Genomic DNA, 20,965 nt, shown 5'->3' with positions numbered 1-20,965 from the left:
ATTCAATTTTAATTAATGTACCTAGTCACATATTACATATTAAAATTCATTTCACAAATTTTTCAAAATTTCGTATAATTGAAGAAATGCATCTGTACTTTTAAAGAAATAATAATTAAATTGTCTAGATCGTGCCTAATTCGATAAAACTGTTAAAAATCACTCTCGTAAGTCAATCGGCACTCAGCGTAAGTATGTCAAATCTTTCCTCCTTTTCCTACTGGCATGCGTTAACCTACTTTCGTAACTAGCATTGCAGAAATATCGGCGGATTCTTTTTCTTATGTGTTAATTACGGTATTTATTACAATTATGTTACAGGATTTAATATGTATTTCTCTTGATAAATCATCCTTGGAGAAATATTCTATTCGCGCAATTACAGTCTTGCGAATAGAAAAACCACGCGTTAAGTTTTTCAATCCGACTTATTGTTAGCTATCTCGTCAAAAATCGAATTACCATTGACGGAAATGAAGCCATTGGCAGTGATACGTACAATATTATTAGTTTTCGATTTCTTCGTCATTTTTGATTGTTTATCTTTCGATTTCACATAATTATTTATATAGAACGATCCGAACATGTATATAAATAGACCGGAGTTGAACACAAGTAGGAATGAAAGCGGTTTTGGGAAATTGCAACTGGTAAATAACATCTGGAAATTGTGGAAGAATATTATAATAAATTGGACGATCTGAATAGTGGTCAAATACCGTTTCCACCAGAGATATTTCTGCATATGCGGTCCAAATGCTGCTAGCATGTAATATATGTACATGAAGATATGGATGAAAGAGTTGATGACACCAAGGAGAGTTGGATGACCGCCGGCGAAAAACTTGACACCGATCCAAGCGCAAACCGGCATCATCGAGTGATGATAGAGATGTAGAAAAGAAATTTGACGATCCTTTTTGCGCATCACGAAGAATACGGTGTCCAGAAGCTCGATCAGCTTGCATATGAAATATATGTAAACACCACGGGCCATCTATGGAACGACATAATTACGTAAAGATTGAGCGGAACATAATGGTACATGTAATTATAATATTAAGTGACATTTCCTTCACGGAGAACGAAAAGTTCTTTCATTTGACGCGCGCTTGGATATTTTACACAAGTACAATTTAAAACTGTCGCAATCATTGCAAAAACAAATAATTCGTCATCTTTTTACGATTACGAAATCTATTGTAATCCATGGTAATATTTAAATTAAGATAGAACTTCTTCTCAGACTTTTTAGTCATTTTCTTTATATAAATATTTAAATATTAGTATCTTTCCTTAGTAAACTCTAATAAACTCAATATTTAATATCTACGAAACTTAAGTCTTGTTTTGCGATATCAAAATATTCAAAATACTGATACTATTTAAGTAAACTGAATCTTTTCCAGAGTCTTATTATCCCTGTTTTAACCGCTAATATATAAAAAATTACTTAGAAATATTGCAAAGATGCTATATGATTGCAATAAAATGCGTTTCAAAATTAATTATAATATATTATTATATGTACAATATTATGTTATGCGAGAAAATCAAGAGTACATTTATGCAAGAGTCTTGCATAAATGTAATCATATAATACACATTAATTTATTATAATAAACTTTCTCGCACTGAAAAATAAAACTTTAATCAATTAGGAAAACTTGTCGAGATAATTCAACAAATAAGAAATTATAGAGACATTTAAATTTTTGCCTACTTTTGCCGTGATAATTATTAATAATTAATAATTATTAATTCATCAGTCGTATAATATACGTTAGATTTTATATGCAAATACCTGAGCTACATGCGCGAGCATAGTGGACGAATTATTGTAAAAATGTTACAATTATTGATTTAAAAAATTAATGTACAGAGTTTTTAACGAAGCCATGACTAGTGGGAAGTTAATAAATTATTTACTTATTTTATTGTTGCTTATATCATCTTTTTTGTTTTGTTCCAAATATATTTTTCAATTTCACTTAGATTAAAATCAATAATTTGATCTAAATCTTTTAAAATTTTTCACGTGACTTCTATACACTTCGTCATCTTTTTTGCTTTCTTCTGAAATGGGAAGTTCAAGCTTAATACATAAAAAAGAGGATGATATTATATAATCCCATTTCATTTTTAATACATTACAAGCTTTCAATATTATAGGAAATTTGTTGAAATGTTTCATTTTCATGTCTCTACAGTATCTCTGCAACTTTATACTATAATTATGCAGTAAAATATTCTATGTCATATGATTTATTATCAGAGATTCATTTCGTTAGCAATGACTTAAATCTCAAACTTACCCTTACAGAGCTCGGTTTGTACGAATAATCGACCGGTTGACAAATATAATTATATTCATATAACCAACCAGCCATTAACCCCTCGTGAACCAGATAAACACTTAATAGGATCTGAATAAAGTTGTAAATTATCATAGTATTCTTTAATTCATACGGCTTCTTGTTTTTCATGTATCTTGGTCCGGCGGAAACACAGAAGTATATGTACGTCGCTACAATTGTCAGAGTTGGACCAGGACTAGAAACCAGAAACCATCCTTCTGTTCTCGGATCTAGAGAAATGTAAGTAAAATTAAACATATGTATAATATTATTTTTTTTAAATATAAGAATCTTTTCTTGTTGTAAAATTACCTTGTCCATTGTTTAGTACATTTCTATACCACTCCACAATGCCCGACATCTTGCAATCTTAAAACTTGAAAATCTGCAAAAATATGTTTTATAAGTTACTTCAAAATTTCAAAAAATTTAATTGATTTCTAATAATTGTATATTTTTTTCTTTCAGAACTTTAAAAGTAGAAAGAATGTATTTTTTTCATATTTTAATAACAATTGAAAGACATGATTTACAAAAAAGTTATTTTATAATATTTTTAAACAAAATAATAGTAACAATAAAATATTTATATAGAGAATTTAAAAAAAATATTTTATTATTACACATATCATTATATATATATATATATATATATATATATATATATAATGATAATCATTACATTTGATATATATGTGTGTGTGTGTGTGTGTGTGTGTGCATTTAAAAAAGATATTTTATTATTACACATATCATTACATATATATATATATATATATATATATATATATATATGTAATGATATGTGTAATAAAATTAAATTAGCCTTTATGTTTTTAAAATTTATAGAAAAGTGAAATATTTGATATATATATATATATATATGTGTGTGTGTGTGCATTTAAAAAAGATATTTTATTATTACACATATCATTACATATATATATATATATATATATATATATATATCAAATATTTCACTTTTCTATAAATTTTAAAAACATAAAGGCTAATTTAATTTTATTACACATATCATTACATATATATATATATATATATATATATATATATATATATGTAATGATGTGTAATAATAAAATATCTTTTTTAAATGCACACACACACACACACACACACACACACACACACACACACACACACACACACACATATATATATATATCAAATATTTCACTTTTCTATAAATTTTAAAAACATAAAGGCTAATTTAATTTATGGTTAGATACAACATTGATGCTGTAAAGAGTGTAAAGTATTACAGTTGTATGACATGCACATTAATCATATGTTGAAAAGTATATGATGTGTTGCCCTCTGTTTGTCTCTTTGCTCATTCTTGATTATCCTAATGTGAGCTATCATTACACGGAAAACGATAACATGAGAGATGTGAAGTTATTTGAGTCTTTCCTAAATTACAGCAAGCAATTACGACGGCCGTGAGATGCATCTACATGTAATTTCAAGTAATATCATTCAGTGAGATGTCTGCGAATGTTCGCGAAACTTATCATTATATTCGAACCTTCGAGTTTCTTTGCAAAAATAAATCAAGGATAGATTTTTATATCAATTAAATTTTATTATAACTCATTTACTACAACTTTTTAGTTTCTTTTCTTATGTTTCTTTAAAATACCAATTTGAAAATTTGCTGACATTGAAAAAAGCGCGCGACTCTAAATCTATAATTTGCAATTTTTAATTTAATGTTAATATTTAATATATAATAATATGTATAATGTTTAAAATAAACTTTCCAACAAAATTGTTAGGTAAGCTAGAGATTGTATGTAATGATTCTGATGGTCTCATGCTCCGTTGTCATATTACAAAAGTTTCTACGTCACAATGAAATTAATGAACGAGGATTTAGGTTAGCACGAATAGAGGAATTAATTTTCTATGTAATTCTATGTAATTTTCTATGTAGTTCAATGTTTACGAATGTTTCTTTCTTAGTGTAATCTTCTTAATGTTACCAACATTAGCTAATCATGGACTCCCTTTACCTTTGCAAAAGGTTGTCATGATTGAGTACATCAAATAATATGAATCATTCTCATTCATAGGATTCTTCACACTGCGAAACCGAAAACGAAATACAAAACCAATCAGACAAAAAATGAAGAATAAAAAAACCGGGAAAGTCTTTTCAATCGAAAATCTTTTTAATCATTTTTTTAGTTAACTACAATTTTTTCTTGTTATCAAAGATCAAAATTTTTTCCTGTATCATCGAATTAAATGAAATGATGAATATCTTTTAGGCTTACTCTCTATAAAATCTATGAACATTAAATATACGAAAATTTCTTTTGTTTTATGGAATGTCTCATTTACAAGATAAGAGATCTAATGAGTGTTACATAAAAATAAAATCAAAGCTAATGTCAGCAAAAATTCGTTGCAATTATGTTCATTTAAAATTTTGACTTTGATTATCCGTTATCGGGTCAAAGATCTTTCTAAAATGACAGGTTTCGGGCCTTGTTCGGTCCAAGGTGAACGAGATTTCTGAATAGCTTCAACGAAGTTAATGTCCTCCTTTGTTAATTCTTCCACGTAAGGTATATTAGCGGACTTCCCCAATGATCAATCTTATTTTCCGTTGCATCGTGATCTTTATTAAAGCTTTGCAAGAATATTGAATGAATCATTATTTTATGATATACATATACACTTATACATACATATATAGATGCATATTTATAGTATATACATGTACACAGAGAGAAATATTTCTTTGGATTTAACAAATTTTGTTGAAGTCAAATAAATTTATTTATTGAAATAGTCCAACCAAATTAATATTCGATTTAACAAATACGATTGTTTGACTTTCAAATAACGTATATGTTTATTTTAAATAAAATTTTATCTTAAAGGATTTTACTTTCTCTTTGACTTTAACCTCTAACAATTATATTAACCCACACAGCATCATGCCATCTAAAAGATTTTTTCTATCTGATTTCAAATAATCTGTTTAATATTCTAAATCCCAACAAGGAATCCAGATTATTAAATAAATTATTTTAAATGCAGTTTATTATTTTAAATTCAGTTTGAAATTAAACAGTGATACGTCAGAAAGAGGATGCTCAACGTGCACATAATCAGAAAACCTGCATGTGAGTAGCATTCTCTTTCTCGTAGAGGGAAAAAATATACTTTAGATTTTATTGTTTAATACTAGTCCTTTATATACATTTCATGATAAATATTGAATACGAGAAAAGTTAAGACTGATGCGCCGAGTAACGGCAAGCAAAGAAACATATGCCACATACTATTGGCTATTCCAAATAAATTAATTGAAACAAACAACTCTTACTTGCATCAGTATTAATTCAAATAATTGTCATTTTTCTGTTAAACAATATAAATTAATGCAACAAAACAATCAAATTTTTATTCAAACAAATAATATTTGTATAAAATAATTTTTTCTTTAACGAGACAAATATAAGTCAAACAAATAGATATACTAAATGTAAAGAAATACTTTTCTCTGTGTACTTTTTTCTACGTGTGCTACGTGTTCTACGTGTTCTCTGTGTACATGTATATATATGTAAATATGAATTAATGTTTAAAATGCTTTTTATTCATGCTATTTATTTTGCTATATTAATTGTTCCGTTTCCTTTAATTCAATATGGTAATGGTAAATATGATTTCCATAGGATTATTGGAAGTAGAATAAAAAATTCGAGAACATACAACACACATAAAAAATATAGATGCATATGGAAAAATACAGAGCCGGATTTAAAGATGTGGAAACCCTGAGGCAACGAAGAGGTGGAGACCCCTAACCATTTTTGAACAAATTTTTACGTTGTTTAAATAATTTATTGCGAAATAACAAGCAAGCAAGGTACATTGACCTTGTAAGTGTTGTACCATTCGATAGGAAATTTTACCCAAAAATGTGTTGTCGAGGCCCTCCTCTTGTGGAGGCCTCTGGGCTTCGGCCTCTGTTGCTCCCCCCTCCCCCCCTAAATCCGACCCTGGAAAAATATATAACAGTTTAACAAATACATGTCACAGTTTATTTATATATGCTAATGTTAAAGTGAGTATATATATTTGAAAAATATATAATATAAAGTCTATAAAACATAACACATATGTATGTATAATGAGTCACAGTTTATGAATGAGATAATCAATATAGCAAAAAAAAGACAATAATGCAAGTAATGCTTTTTTTTAGAGAGGGATATTTTCATATTGTTTTTAAATAATAATATATTACATGTTTGTTTCTACGAATGATAAGTTTTATATTATATATTATTATTATTATTATTATTATTATTATTATATATATATGCGCTTCCGAATCTTAATTTACATTTGCATTTGTATTATATATAGAAAATTATATAAAACAATATATAAGTAAAACACTTTTATGAATATTAATTTCTGAGTATATATTTGTTTGATTTTATTTATTTAGTTAAAATATATAATATTTTGAAAAAAGAAAAAATATTTTGTCATTTTTATTTATGTTTGATTATCGGTGTAGATAAGTAATACAAATACTAATATTTTTAAAATGAATATCTGATTGTTAATAATCGCGTCTATCTTCTAAACACACGAGACATTCATAATTCAATCCATAATATGAAAATAATACGATAATGAAGTAAGCATGTCGCAAACGACCAGCTAGTTATTACGTTATCTTATGAAATTATTATTACTAGTAAATTGTCATTCAACAACGGGTTTTGAAAGAAACAATCAAAATCTTTGAAGGACATTAATATAATTAACCAAATTAATATAATTGACCAAATTTTTGTGGCTAACCATAGTTTCCCTTTCTAAAAAATGCATGTAAAGTCGATTACTCGAATATATCGAAGTTTATTGTTGTCGCTTTTCCGTAATGCCGATTGGTATTTCTTTTATTGCGCTCAATTCATGTTGAGCAGCTGTCATTTGCGATTATTACAAATTTTGACAGCTTGTGTGACAGTGAGAAATGTATAATGAAAGGAAATAAATGGCGCACGCGAAGCGCGCGCTTTGCGTTGTCTATATATATATATATATATATATATATATATATATATATATATATATATATATATAGTATAGTATATATAGTATAGTATAGTATAGTATATATATATATATATATATATATATATATATATATATATATAGTACGACAAAAAAGACAAATTCTCCTTCTTGTAGAATATATTATCTCACATTGCTATTCATATACGTTGATGCTACTTGCAAAAAATGCATTTTTGACTCGATTCTCTCTATTCAAAGTTTATTTTATTATTCAACACATCTGTTATTTAATTTAATAGAATTGAAAAAAATAAAGCAATATTTCGCTAAACGAAATTAAATTTCAAAAGTTCATTGTTCGATTAACAGAGGATGCATCTGCGATACACTTTATTCTTGATTTGTGACTGCGAATTGCCTCAGATTCTTGGAAGACAGACCTTGAAGAAAAAAACTTAACCAAGTGTAAACCGGTTACAATTATTCGCGAGTTTCCTGCGTATAAAGATTGAATAAAGCGAGATACGTTGAAAACAAAAAATTCCATAACTAATTATAATATTTACGATGCACATAAAAAGTCATAAAGATATTATAATACACCAATTAATTAGTCCAATCACTTTTCTCATCCTTATAAATTCTTTAAATCTTTTAATTATTAAGTAAATCTTATAATTATTTTTTTTTCATATATGTCGATTGCTTTTTTGTACTGCATTTTGTTTATGTATAGATATTGCAATAAATATTTTAAAATGGAGAATTTTAATAGAGAATTTCTAAACAAAATAGAGAAATATTTTAGAAGAGAGAATTTTAATAAAAAATTTCTAAACGAACGCCGAATAAATTTTTTGCGTAATAATAATATTATGATATTAATATTTGATTTCTATTGGATGAATAAAAAAATTGCGAGAAGAAAATAAAGAGGAGAAAAAATATATAAAATATTTACTTCTCTTATTCCTTATGTAACATGATTCAGCGAAACTATATTCATGAATTTTTCATAAAGAAAAGTAAACATACTCACATGTGGATTGTCTTTTCTATACAGCACAAGTTCACTATGTAAAAACGTAAAAAATCTTCGTCTCATGCTGATGTGATATGGGATACTCATCCTAATTAAATATTATTGCTTTTTTAAATACGATTATAATATAATATGTAATACATAATGCAGGAATGACCATTGGTAATACATACTATTGTATGTTAAAATTGCGCACTGCGGTTACATTGGAAATGATTAACTATCTATCATTAATGTCTGACATAGCACAGCCACATTTATTTAATGTATGTATTATAGTATTGTATGCAATATAAATTTGCAATGTATAGATTCATTATATATACGTTTAAATATTATTGTTTTCATTGCAATTTATTTAATTTAATATTTTACTAATTTTCTATTTTCATTTTAGTACATATACATAAATGGTTTAATTAATAATGTATGTTTATGTAATACGTATGTATGAAATAGAATTATATATAAAATAATTATAGAATGAAGAATAGATATGTTATTTTATACGAAAATTTATGTGAAAATATTTAATAAAAATAGTAAAAAACATATTTGTTTAAATTTAGATTTATTTAGAATTTTTTCATTCAACAACCGCTCAAATGAGAACAACATATTTATGCGGACATTTAAAAAATGTAATATGTTGACATATTTGCTCAATTATCTATGACTTTTAAACTTTTTGTAAATAAATTATAGTTTTAAGTTCCATGCATATATAATTTTTTATAAAAAATAAAGTGTAGATAATTATAAGTGTAGATAATTATTAATTTTTTTTAGTTTTTGCAACATTTAGAATATAATAATCGAAAAATAAATGCATAACTTTCCGAGAAAATGTGTGTGTGTGTGTGTGCATGAGAGAGAGCGGGAGGGGGAGAGAGAGAGAAAGAGAGAGAAATCTTGACACATATTAGACACAAATGCATTTCTTAAAATCACTCTAATACGTTAAACAATAATCTACATAAAGTTTATAAAGATTATTATGAAGGTTATTTCTTTGCATTCTTTCGACAACTTGTTAAAGTTTTTTAGTCTATCATTAGAACTTTTTAGAACTCTTAAACTTTTTAATCATGATATTGTGTATATATAAGTATATATGTATGTACATATATATGTATGTATGTGTATGCATATATATATATATATATATATATATATATTGTATATATATATATATATATGCATACACACACACACACACACACACACACACAAATATATACATATATATACATGCATTGCGCGCAACTAAAGTAGAGAAGGATTGAAAATTATTAATTAAATTAATTAATAATGTGCAATATTTATTTATATTAGATTTTCATTTACATTGGATTTATACGAGATTTATTTATATTAGATATTTAATTTTTTATATTGAACAGGAAATGTACAATTCATCGAAAGCATCGTATTTTAGCAAATGCTATTTCTTGTAAATTTTTAAGTAAATAAGATATATTTTGGCATAACTTTTTATATTTTTTTAACACTTGAACTTTCACATTATTTAACATTACATAAATACATTGGCGATTATTTATAGATAATGATAATTACAATTTTCAATTGGGGTCACAAAGTTTAATCATTGTTTTGAAATATGTATGGTTTGTCTAAGCTTTGAATTACATAATTATGAAACAATATTAGATCATCAATTATCTCTGAATGCGCAACTACATCAGCATGATGCCATGCATTTATTTTATATCTTTCAATTTGATATTACTTGACCTTGTTTACACTAGTTCTTTTCAGCATTAATCATTATTAAATATTATTAAATGTTATTAAATATTATTTTATATGCTACGTAGTCCGTCCGTAATAATCCGTAATATGTTAAATTTTCTTGAAAAATACAACTTCACTATTTTGTACTTCAGACTTTCCGTGTTTTTACATCGTGTTTGTGCTACTAATGTGAATAATTAAGTATAAATTGATAGAAACAAAAACATATAGAAGTGCAACAAGGTATGAAATTATCTGAAAATTAATTGCAAATCTATGATTTATTCTTTCACAAGATTTTTATTATAATTTTTCTTTTTATGAGATCATTATAATATTCATGTAAATTTTTTTCTTTCGTATTATATATTATAAAAAAGTATTGCAAAAAAGCTAATGTTTAGCAACGTGTTTATTTATAATTTATTACTTTTTAAGTATTGGATGATTGCATAAGTTCGTGCCCGATTTAAAGATAAACTTCAATAGGTTATATTTTAAAGAATACACTTTTATTAATCAATTATATAGTCTCCATTCTCCTCTACAATGGTTTTCCAACGATCTACAAGCTTGTCGATTCCATTTTTGAAGAAAAAACTTGGTTTTTTTTGAAAAAAGTTTGTAAGGTGCTTTTCGACAGCTTCCTCGGAATTGAGATTCTTGCCATTCAAACTATTCTGCAAAGACCGGAACAGATGAAAATCTGAAGGCGCAATGTCTGGAGAGTATGGCGGGTGCTGCAGAATTTCCCATTGCAACTCCTGCAGTTTTCGCAGCGTCTGTTGGGCGACGTGTGGCCTAGCATTGTCGTGATGGAAGATGATGCCTTTTCGATTGGCTAAAACCGGACGTTTTTCTCGAATAGCTGCATCGAGTCTAGTGAGTTGCTCACAGTATTTGTCCGCCGTGATTGTTTCGCCGCGTCGGAGCAGCTCGAAGTGAATAATTCCCCTGCAATCCCACCAAACACACAGCAACACCTTCATCGGATGCAGGCCAGCTTTTGCGACGGGTTCTGCTCCTTCAGCTGCTTTTTTCCATGTCCTCTTCCGCTGTACGTTGTTGTAGAGAATCCACTTCTCATCGCCTGTTACCATTCGATCCAAAAAAGGCTCTTTTTTGTTACGCTCGAGAAGGGAAAGGGCTACAGTCATGCGGTTCAGCTTATTCCTTTCAGTCAGGAGATGCGGCACCCACGTATTATCGAGCTTGGAAACGTATCCAAGCTTTTTTAAATGGCGAAAAGCGGTTGAATTATCAATGTTCAGCCTCTCAGCAATATCCTCAGTTGTAATCCTTGGGTTTTTTTCCACTAAGGCACACACAATGTCGTCATCAATGCCAGAAGGCCGTCCAGAGCGGGGTTGATCTTCCATGTTAAAATCACCATTTCGAAATCTGCCAAACCACTTTTTGACTGTCCGGAGAGCAGGAGCACGGTCCAAATAAACGCTCTGAATGTTTTTTTGTGCAGTCCCAACACTCACGCCTTTTCGAAATTCATATAGCATTACATGTCGCAAATGCACCTTTTCGTTCTCCATTTTTAATAATTTCTCTTATGCACAAATGGACTTATCTGAACAATGCCTGATGCTAAAGTGACATAAGACACTGTCACCTATCCGGTGCAAGCAATATTACCAAACGAAAACAATAGAACTCCGTCATGCAATAACTTAATGCCATCTATGAAAATCGGGCACGAACTTATGCAATTATCCAATATTATCATGATAAGAATAACAATTCTGGCAACTTGAGGATAAAAAAAAAAGAACAAATTATATAAATTAGATCTTACATGAAACTAAAATCTATAATTAATTTCTGAGCAAGGTAATGTTTAATATCATGTGATAACATAATGAGAATATTCATATCTGCTCAATTCATGTATAAAACTAACAAGTAATACTATTATTTTCTTGTGTAATTTTATGGCAAGTTTTATTTTGAACAAATTATGAACATACATAAATATCATATTTATATGGATTTATCATATTGAAATAATATTAATTTTTACAAAAATATATAATATTATATAGAAATAAACTGTATAAAATAATATTAAGTTTATCTAAAGTTTTAATATACTAAATATTTATTAATAATAATATAATAATGTACGATAACTTAATGTACTTTTGTAATATTAATAATATCAATATATTAAAACGAGAAATATGTTGTTAATATTTCGGAATATTAATATTCACATATTGAATTAAAAGAGCGCGCGAATTTTACAAACATAGTTATTTTGAAAGAGATATTAACTTTAAGAAAGAATATTTTTTCTCCTTATATTAAGAAGTTATAAGTTTTATCTTATAGAGTTATTATTAACATTGATATAGCATATCGTTTATTTAAAAAAAAAAAATGCTTGAAAAGTATATATACATGCGGATTATAAGAAATGAATTTTTATTTATGAATTTTTATTTTTATTTTATTTATTTTTTATTTGAAATGAATATGAAGTGCTAAATCATTTTGCAAAATAAAAAATGCAAAATAAAATTTTATTAGAAATCATTATTCATTGTATGCACATATTAAAATGTTTATTACATTAGTAAATAACATTAGCATAATTAATTCATTTTTAATTGATAATTTTTTATCTTTGTCATAGAGCAACTGTAAATAAATAAAAAAATCATTGATATCTCTCTTTCTTAAGTATATTTTATTTGAAAATAAGTAATTATTTTTTTCTTATAAATGTTATTACATTAATTATTGTCAATACTTGAATAAACAAATTTATGAAAAATAGATACGTGAAGTCAGATTGAAGAAAAATAAAAAAATTATTTACAAAATTATTGTAACATCAATTTTAAAATATCAAAAGTGAGTAGCTCAAACATTTCTCACTTTTGAATCATTTCTATCAAAAAACTTTAAAAAGAATGAAGATTTCAATTAAATTGAAGGTTTATGTATTCGAGAATGCAAGATTTTGTAACCGTTGAGTACATTTGGTGATATATTATACGAATTGAGTATATATTTCTCTTTCTCTCTCTCTCTTTTCTCTTTCTAAAACATATTAAGATCTTAATATTATCTGTAATATAATTTTCATGCGATGTACATTAATTGATTAGTTTTATCAATCACTTTCAAATTCTTTTAATAATATATCTTCATGTTCTCGGAAAAAAATTTACATAATAAATTCATTTTTAAGAAAACGTATTTTCTGCATCTGTTTTGATAACAAATAAATACATATAAAATAATATATATAAAATAATAATTTTAATAAAGAAAATATACATTTATATATATATATATATATATATATATATATATATACATATATATATATATATATATATATATATATATATATTTTTTTTTTTTTTAGAAGAGAGAGAGAGAGAGAAGAGCAGTTTCAGATGAATGATTCAGCTAATCAAAAAATTTAATTTAAAGTACATGTATACAAAATTTCGCACGTTTCAAGATAGACAAACACTGCAGCTTTGATGGCGAGGGTGAATACACTTTTATAAGGTCCTATAAGAAGTCCCTAACCTCGCCCTTTTGAAACTAAGAAAGGTCGACATGAAAAATCTTTATTCGCGACTGTTCCACCTTGAGACCAGTCCCGAGACGGTGACCGCCAAAATTAGGTTAGTGCACTCATCCGAGAAATGCATTAAGTCAATATGTGTGTACATTGAATCTCATATTTCAAAAAGTAATTATTTTAATATATTATTTAGTATTACTTATATTTAGTATCATTTTCTCTTTTTTTTTATAATTATAATAAATTATATTAAATTTCTTTATTATAGATACATTGTATATAAAGAAATAACAAATAGTTAAAAACGGGCGTATAGAGCTGGATAGAAGTGTATTAATAGAATTTAATTATATCTAGAAAAATAAATACATTCGAATAAGTCTATGTCGACGGTGACATTACAATAATAACAGACAAGCTAAACATATGTACATTATTAAAGGCGAACGTTTCGATCGATTTTTCGATCCTCTTCAGCGCAAACAAATATGTAGGTAAATAAATTCGAAAGAAATTAACGGAATATAAGTTAAACATTACGAAATTCAAAAAATAAAAGTGGATGTTAAATGTCGATACATTCGCGCAATGATATGAAATAAATACGGATAAAGCTAATAGAAGTATAAGTCAGGATTATAATCCGCAAAACGCATTAAATATGGTCGTCAAAAACAATGCAATGTCACAGAATAAAAAGATGCAAAAGGGGGAGGATCGAAAAATCGATCGAAACGTTCGCCTTTAATAATGTACATATGTTTAGCTTGTCTGTTATTATTGTAATGTCACCGTCGACATAGACTTATTCGAATGTATTTATTTTTCTAGATATAATTAAATTCTGTTAATACACTTCTATCCAGCTCTATATCCAGCCCATTTTTAACTATTTGTTATTTATTTAATTAGAGCCTTGATCACTTTATTGTATATAAAGAAACTTTTAGTATAAATTATAAAAATTATAATAACATCACGAAAAATAATTTGAAACTTAATGTATCATATTTAATGAAATATATACACATATTTGAAAGAGAAATACAAAGATGAATCTTTTCTACAATAAAAAAAATGTTTAAATAAAATGTTGGCGCACTAATTCCACGGATACCTTTCTAGATATATTAATGCACTATTAATTAGTATCAAAACAGCAATATTATTGAATTGGAAATACTAGTTTAAAATTATCGTCTGATAATCATCGATTTTTAGTAATAATGATGTCTAATAATAGTGATCGATGATGAAAGATCGAAAATTACTTCACACTTCACTAGAAATACTTTTATTTAAGGACATCTTCATTACAAAATATTGTGCTCTAAAATAATGAGTTATTAAATGCGTAATACATAATAAACGAAAAAAGCTCTAAGCACTTAACCTTTCCAGTAATTGGATTTATAATTGTCAATCCATCAATAATTTAAATATGATTTACATCAATAAAATATTTTGTTCTCCTCATATATCATTCATATTCATATAGTCATATTATTGATGTAAACGATGTTAGAATTAGGAAGTATATCTTATGCACATTTGCATAAATTTCGTGCAATATTCTATTAATACAATTATTAACAAACAAGCTCAAATTATTATAAGACGTTTTATTATGATCTCCAAGTTATTGCGTTTCGCAAGCTTCATAGACATTATTTCGTCGAAATAATGTCTATAAAATTGTTTTAAATAAACTTCTTGAACATCCGTTTGTATATGAAATTATAATGGTGATTTATTTGAAATTAAATTACGGATTTCTTTACTAAAATATTATATTGAATAAAAAAATTATATATATTTACTCAAAAGAAAACAAATGTTACTTAAGTAATTGCCAGGATCACGTAATGCATTTAAGATTAGCAGAAGGTGTAACGTGTGTAACTTTTTCGTAAGCTGTTTCATTTATTTTACTTTTTGAATAATTTATTTAAAATATTTTATATTGTACTCAATTCGATATATATACAAAAATTATATATACAAAATTTATGTATATGTATATGTAAATTTATGTTTATGTATATGTAAATTTATGTATTATATTTAATCTTGCAATTTTTTCCAATAGAAAGATTCTGTAGATTCTGATAGATTGAACAAAAAATCGATGAAACTAATCAAGATAAATGAATAGTAGATAAATGAATATGTAAATGTAAATGTTCATTAATCAGTTTTAAAATATTTTTCTAATAGAATATAATTTCTAATTTCTTGAAAATTATTAAAAATTGAACAAGTATTTAACATACTGTTTTGTCTAATGCAATTCTGTACACTCTAATTCTCGATTGAATGCAAGTTCCACGACATTGTAGACTGATAATAATAGTTGCCTTTACGAATATACTTGAACAGTAATATATTTTAATTGTTGAAGATGCATTTGGCATGAAAATATTTCATTATATTTTAACTGTTTGAAATTTCCTTATACTTTGTTATATTTTAATTGTTTGAAGTACATTCGCGGCATTGAAAATGTTTCGTTGTTTCCACGATTCATTTGTCCTTCGTGGTCACACGTCGCGATATACGTAGCAAAATATTTATACTTAGCTCTTGCGAAACAAAATTATGTGGCATGTCCATAAAGAATATGAAAAAAAGAAAATGAAAAATGCAGAAAACAAAAAAGAAATGAAGAAAATAAAAACAAAATATGATGAATATGTATAAAAATGCATAATTCTTGATTACACATTAGTAATCTAATTACACATTAGTAGAATAATGTTATTTTGATATAAATCGAAAAAATAGTGAATAAAATTGATTTTAATTATTTTCCTATTATCTGTTGCAAGTTCAAGGATTAAATATTAATGTAGTAGTTTTCATCTCGACATTCATAATCTATTATTAATATTCATAACTATTGCTTTTATAATTAAGTAGAATAAGTAACAAATAAGTGTACATAGATAGATAAATATAATAAGATAAATGTAATAAAATTTGTCAAATAATCTATGAAATGCTCGACAAATATAAAAAAAAATAATGTCTACAATGTCTGAGCAATTTTCTAAAGAAAATGAGCAATTATAACATTTCACAATGTTAATAGAAAGATCTTCTCAAACTGTTGTTTATATTTAAAATTTTCTTATATTTTACTGTTCATTTTCAAAGATCTCTTTCGTAAATAATCATAAATAATTATCAAAATTTTCTAATTTTTCACTTTGATATTTTTTTGCATGATCACATTTCGTTATTTGCCCCTTTAACTCACAGGACATAAATAATTTTGGAATTTATAAATATCTAATTATACATCGTATTTTAAAGGAAAAATAATGGTACATGATTATTAGTCGCTATCGAAGTCACTGACTTTCTCGGCCGCGTCCTTAAAAAGTTCCGGCCGCTCATTCACGCGTCCTTCGGCACTCCAGGGCTTGCGAGGAAATTGTCTGCGACTTTTTATCATCGACATTTTATATATTTATAATGTTTTGTAAAAAATATATTAATGCATGTTGCTTCTTTAAAATACAATGTATAGCCTGGAATTGCTAATTCTTAAATATATAACGAAGACATAAGACGGGTCACTGAATACATACGAATCGCACATTTCATTGTGCCTAACAATTGCGAAATGCTCAAAGAAACCGGTATACATACCATTGCTATATTTGATTCGGTAGAAATTTATGCAGGAATTGTCTACACGATATAATAGAAAAATAGTTTATATAATCTTGAAATACATTAAAAATTTATTAGGAATATGAAAAAACCAAGATTAAAAAATATTTAATTAATTAAAAAATATGTTAATTAAATGGGTAAATCTGTTTAGGATATAACAAGAAAAACCATAAATAAAAATGGACTTTGAATTTAATTCTTGTGCATTAATGAAACATTCATTGCAAACGCAGGTTAGAAACCACTAATTGACAATATTATTGAACCTGAGATTGGCATGCGAGTGAATGTGCAAAGAGATATTTCAATATATAAACTTGTACGTTGCTATATGCCATTGATAAAAGGATTTTTAATTTTAAACATTGCAATGTTTTTCTTTTTTCTCGGATTATTGAATTTGTTTTACGTATAATCAATATTGGTAAGTTAACATCAATTCAGAATAAATTAAGGATGAAGAAGCAAATTATACTTATGTAGTTTGTTAAGCAGAAATAATTAGCGTGACAAATATACAGATAGACAAATAAATCCGATTATTTATTGCAATTTCAATGCTTTATAAAGACAGATTATTTTATAATAATATCTGCATCTTAAATTAATATAGAAGTAGATGTGTAGTGAATAAAAGTCTTAAAAAAATTGAATTATAGTTATATAAAATTACTTAATATTTGATGATCTTCTTAACATTACAATTATATAATAATATTATGCTTCATTAATTATCATATTATCATATCATAATTATCATATTATATATTTGATATATATATGTATATATGTATATGTATATATATTCATCATAAATTATACATAATATAATTTCAAACAATACTTTAAACATTTTACGTTATTTTTGTTAATATATGCTAACTAAAATGAAAAATTAAAATACATAAAAATTCATTTCAAGAATCTTATTTACAAACGAAAATTCCATGTGGCATGTTGTATTATTCAATGGCATATTCAAAGCACATTAACTTAACTTTACATAGTTAGTCCAGACTTCAAGTTCGCATGTTATCTCATCTATACAGAAGTTGTAAGATTTTTTCAAAGTTTTATTATTCTTTTCAAGTTATAAGGTAAAAATGCATCAGCCGTTTTAATTAATCTTTTGTAAAGATATACAATGAAATTAAAATGAACATTTTTATGTTACGCAAAAGTAGGTTGGTCTACCAAATAATAAAATTTAAAAAAAACTCAAATGCTTTTTACAGTTTTCATAATATCAATGCAATCCGCTTTTTACAACTTTACGAGAGTCAATTACTTAATTTATTTTTTTATTTAATATATTGTTCCATTAGACTTAAAGCGATAATGCAGCTAAAAAATTTACATTAATTATTCAATTGTTGAATGTTTTTAATTGGATGAAATCACAACTTATTTATGATGAATTATAGAAATTTTTAGATTTAAATACTTACATCAAAGCCCGTTAAAATCGATGCGGTGAATTTCGGCCGGGATCTTCGTTGCTGTCCAAAATTGAGTTGGTCGACGATCGTGATGTGCAATTACCTCACTGATTTCGTGATCTTGCGACTTTTAAAAGTTCCCCAATTTTCTTATGTGATTCTAACTATTCGTCAATTCTTCGCAATCACTAATAGAATTTCTGATATTCTCCTTGATCGTTTTCGCTATCCTTTTCTCGTTTGTTCGTCGTTAGTCGTATAAAACACTTTTGCGAATCTCGGGATCATCCACGTGACTGTTTAACGGGATCAGAGTAACAAGTGCGTGCAATTGAATCGAAGTATGAAAAAGATCGGGAAAAACTAAGAAGGATAGGCAAAGGGAAGGTGGAAATAGAGAACAACGGATTAGCTGCTGCCGCAAGTTAGCGAAGCACCGTCCAGACACCGTGTGTGGAGTGGCGGGTAAATCTGTGTCTGGCGATGTCGATGCATAGTGCACTACTATTCTTTCCCCCTTTCACGGCTTACCCGAACGACGTGGACGTCCTCCGGAATGGTAGTGGCGCAATGCATAAATGACGCGATGCATGAGTTTTTACGGCATCAGACCGGTCTGCTTTGTGGTAGACATTGGCAGAGATGTATCAAAAAAATATATTTTTTTTTATTTATAGATCCATGTCAAAATATTTCTATTATTTTATATCTATTATTATTTTATTATTATTATTTGATATCTAAATATTTATTTCAAAGATTTTGAAATCATCAAATTTTAAATATTTTATTTAATTAGACAGATACTTCTAAATTAAGCATAATATTAAATAAATAGATTATAAATATTTATATATAATAAATATTTATGTATAATAATATAATTTATATATATAAATATTTATATATAATAATATAATTATATATAATTATATAGTTATATATAGTTATATAATTATACAGGGTGACCCATTTTAACTTAGGCAGCCAAATAACTCGAAAAATAAGCACACTACGAAAAAATGGTTAGAATCAAAATTTCGTCATTTCGAGGGGGACGTACAATGACGTTAAAATCAGCCCCCCCACCCCGCCCCCTGGGCGGTGAGGGGGGGCAAGTTTGAAATCTTAAATGGAACCCCCTATTTTTCATTGCATATTCTTGTAGCTTATCTCGAGAAAGCTTATCTTTCCAAAACACTATAATTAAGTACCTTTTTATTAAGTACTTTTTGAGTTATAAGGCTTGAAATAATTTCTTAATTTTACATAAACCATAAAATATCTAGTAAACCATTCATTTTTCGATTATCTTACCTTCATACTTTTATGTACAAAATAATGAGAGGAATCAATTGGTGTAAAGAAAACACATAGTTGTTTCTAAGAAAAAATATGTAATTTGCAATTAACAATTCCATATTTTTTCTTAAAAACAACTGTATGTTTTCTTTACACCAATTGATTCCTCTCATTATTTTGTACATAAAACTATGAAGGTAAGATAATCGAAAAATGAATGGTTTACTAGATATTTTATGGTTTGTGTAAAATTAAGAAATTATTTTAAGCCTTATAACTCAAAAAGTACTTAATAAAAAGGTACTTAATTATAGTGTTTTGGAAAGCTCTCGAGATAAGCTACAAGAATATGCAATGAAAAATAGGGGGTTCCATTTAAGATTTCAAACTTGCCCCCCCTCACCGCCCAGGGGGAGGGGTGGGGGGGCTGATTTTAACGTCATTGTACGTCCCCCTCGAAATGACGAAATTTTGATTCTAACCATTTTTTCGTAGTGTGCTTATTTTTCGAGTTATTTGGCTGCCTAAGTTAAAATGGGTCACCCTGTATATAGTTATATAGTTACATATAGTTATATATAGTTATATATAGTTATATATATAGTTATATATATAGTTATATAGTTATATATAGTTATATATAGTTATATATAGTTATATATAGTTATATAATTACATATAGTTTTATATAGTTATGATAGAATAACCATAAATGATTTTTTTTTATATTGATTTACGACAATGGAAAGAAAAAAAAATT

At 26.7% G+C, this 20,965-nt stretch overlaps 2 protein-coding genes across 3 annotated transcripts; both read right to left on the bottom strand.

Moving 5' to 3' along the window:
• Window positions 1–225: 225 nt before the first annotated feature.
• LOC105258625 (elongation of very long chain fatty acids protein AAEL008004) lies at window positions 226–19,416 on the bottom strand. 2 transcript variants are annotated; one of them, XM_025411573.1, is made up of 5 exons: window positions 18,913–19,416; window positions 6,308–6,394; window positions 2,670–2,742; window positions 2,316–2,587; window positions 419–997 (listed from the first exon to the last, which is right to left on the bottom strand). In XM_025411573.1, the coding sequence occupies exons 3-5, from the start codon at window positions 2,716–2,718 to the stop codon at window positions 419–421; spliced, it is 900 nt and encodes a 299-aa protein (XP_025267358.1). In that variant the 5' UTR covers window positions 2,719–2,742; window positions 6,308–6,394; window positions 18,913–19,416. The 2 variants fall into 2 exon arrangements, with proteins under 2 accessions (XP_025267357.1, XP_025267358.1); XM_025411572.1 differs by lacking the exon at window positions 6,308–6,394 and having other exon boundaries at window positions 226–997; window positions 18,913–19,415.
• LOC112638938 (histone-lysine N-methyltransferase SETMAR-like) lies at window positions 10,743–11,774 on the bottom strand. The gene has a single exon (XM_025411580.1). It carries the CDS (start codon window positions 11,772–11,774, stop codon window positions 10,743–10,745), a length of 1,032 nt encoding a protein of 343 aa, XP_025267365.1.
• Window positions 19,417–20,965: the final 1,549 nt, after the last annotated feature.

Source organism: Camponotus floridanus, unplaced genomic scaffold (genome assembly GCF_003227725.1).
Source record: "Camponotus floridanus strain SB8 unplaced genomic scaffold, Cflo_v7.5 scaffold40, whole genome shotgun sequence".
Taxonomy (NCBI): domain Eukaryota; kingdom Metazoa; phylum Arthropoda; class Insecta; order Hymenoptera; family Formicidae; genus Camponotus; species Camponotus floridanus.
Note: the sequence above shows the minus strand (reverse complement) of the source record. Positions and strands in the feature narration are given on the sequence as shown.

Excerpts from the sequence above, each read along its gene's own strand:
- LOC105258625 (XM_025411573.1), bottom strand. The coding sequence starts at position 2,718 with ATGTCGGGCATTGTGGAGTGGTATAGAAATGTACTAAACAATGGACAA. Across the intron at positions 2,588-2,669 it reads TGTACTAAACAATGGACAAG|ATCCGAGAACAGAAGGATGG; the intron begins GTAATTTTACAA and ends ACATTTCTCTAG. Across the intron at positions 998-2,315 it reads ACAAACCGAGCTCTGTAAGG|ATGGCCCGTGGTGTTTACAT; the intron begins GTAAGTTTGAGA and ends GTCGTTCCATAG.
- LOC112638938 (XM_025411580.1), bottom strand. The coding sequence starts at position 11,774 with ATGGAGAACGAAAAGGTGCATTTGCGACATGTAATGCTATATGAATTT.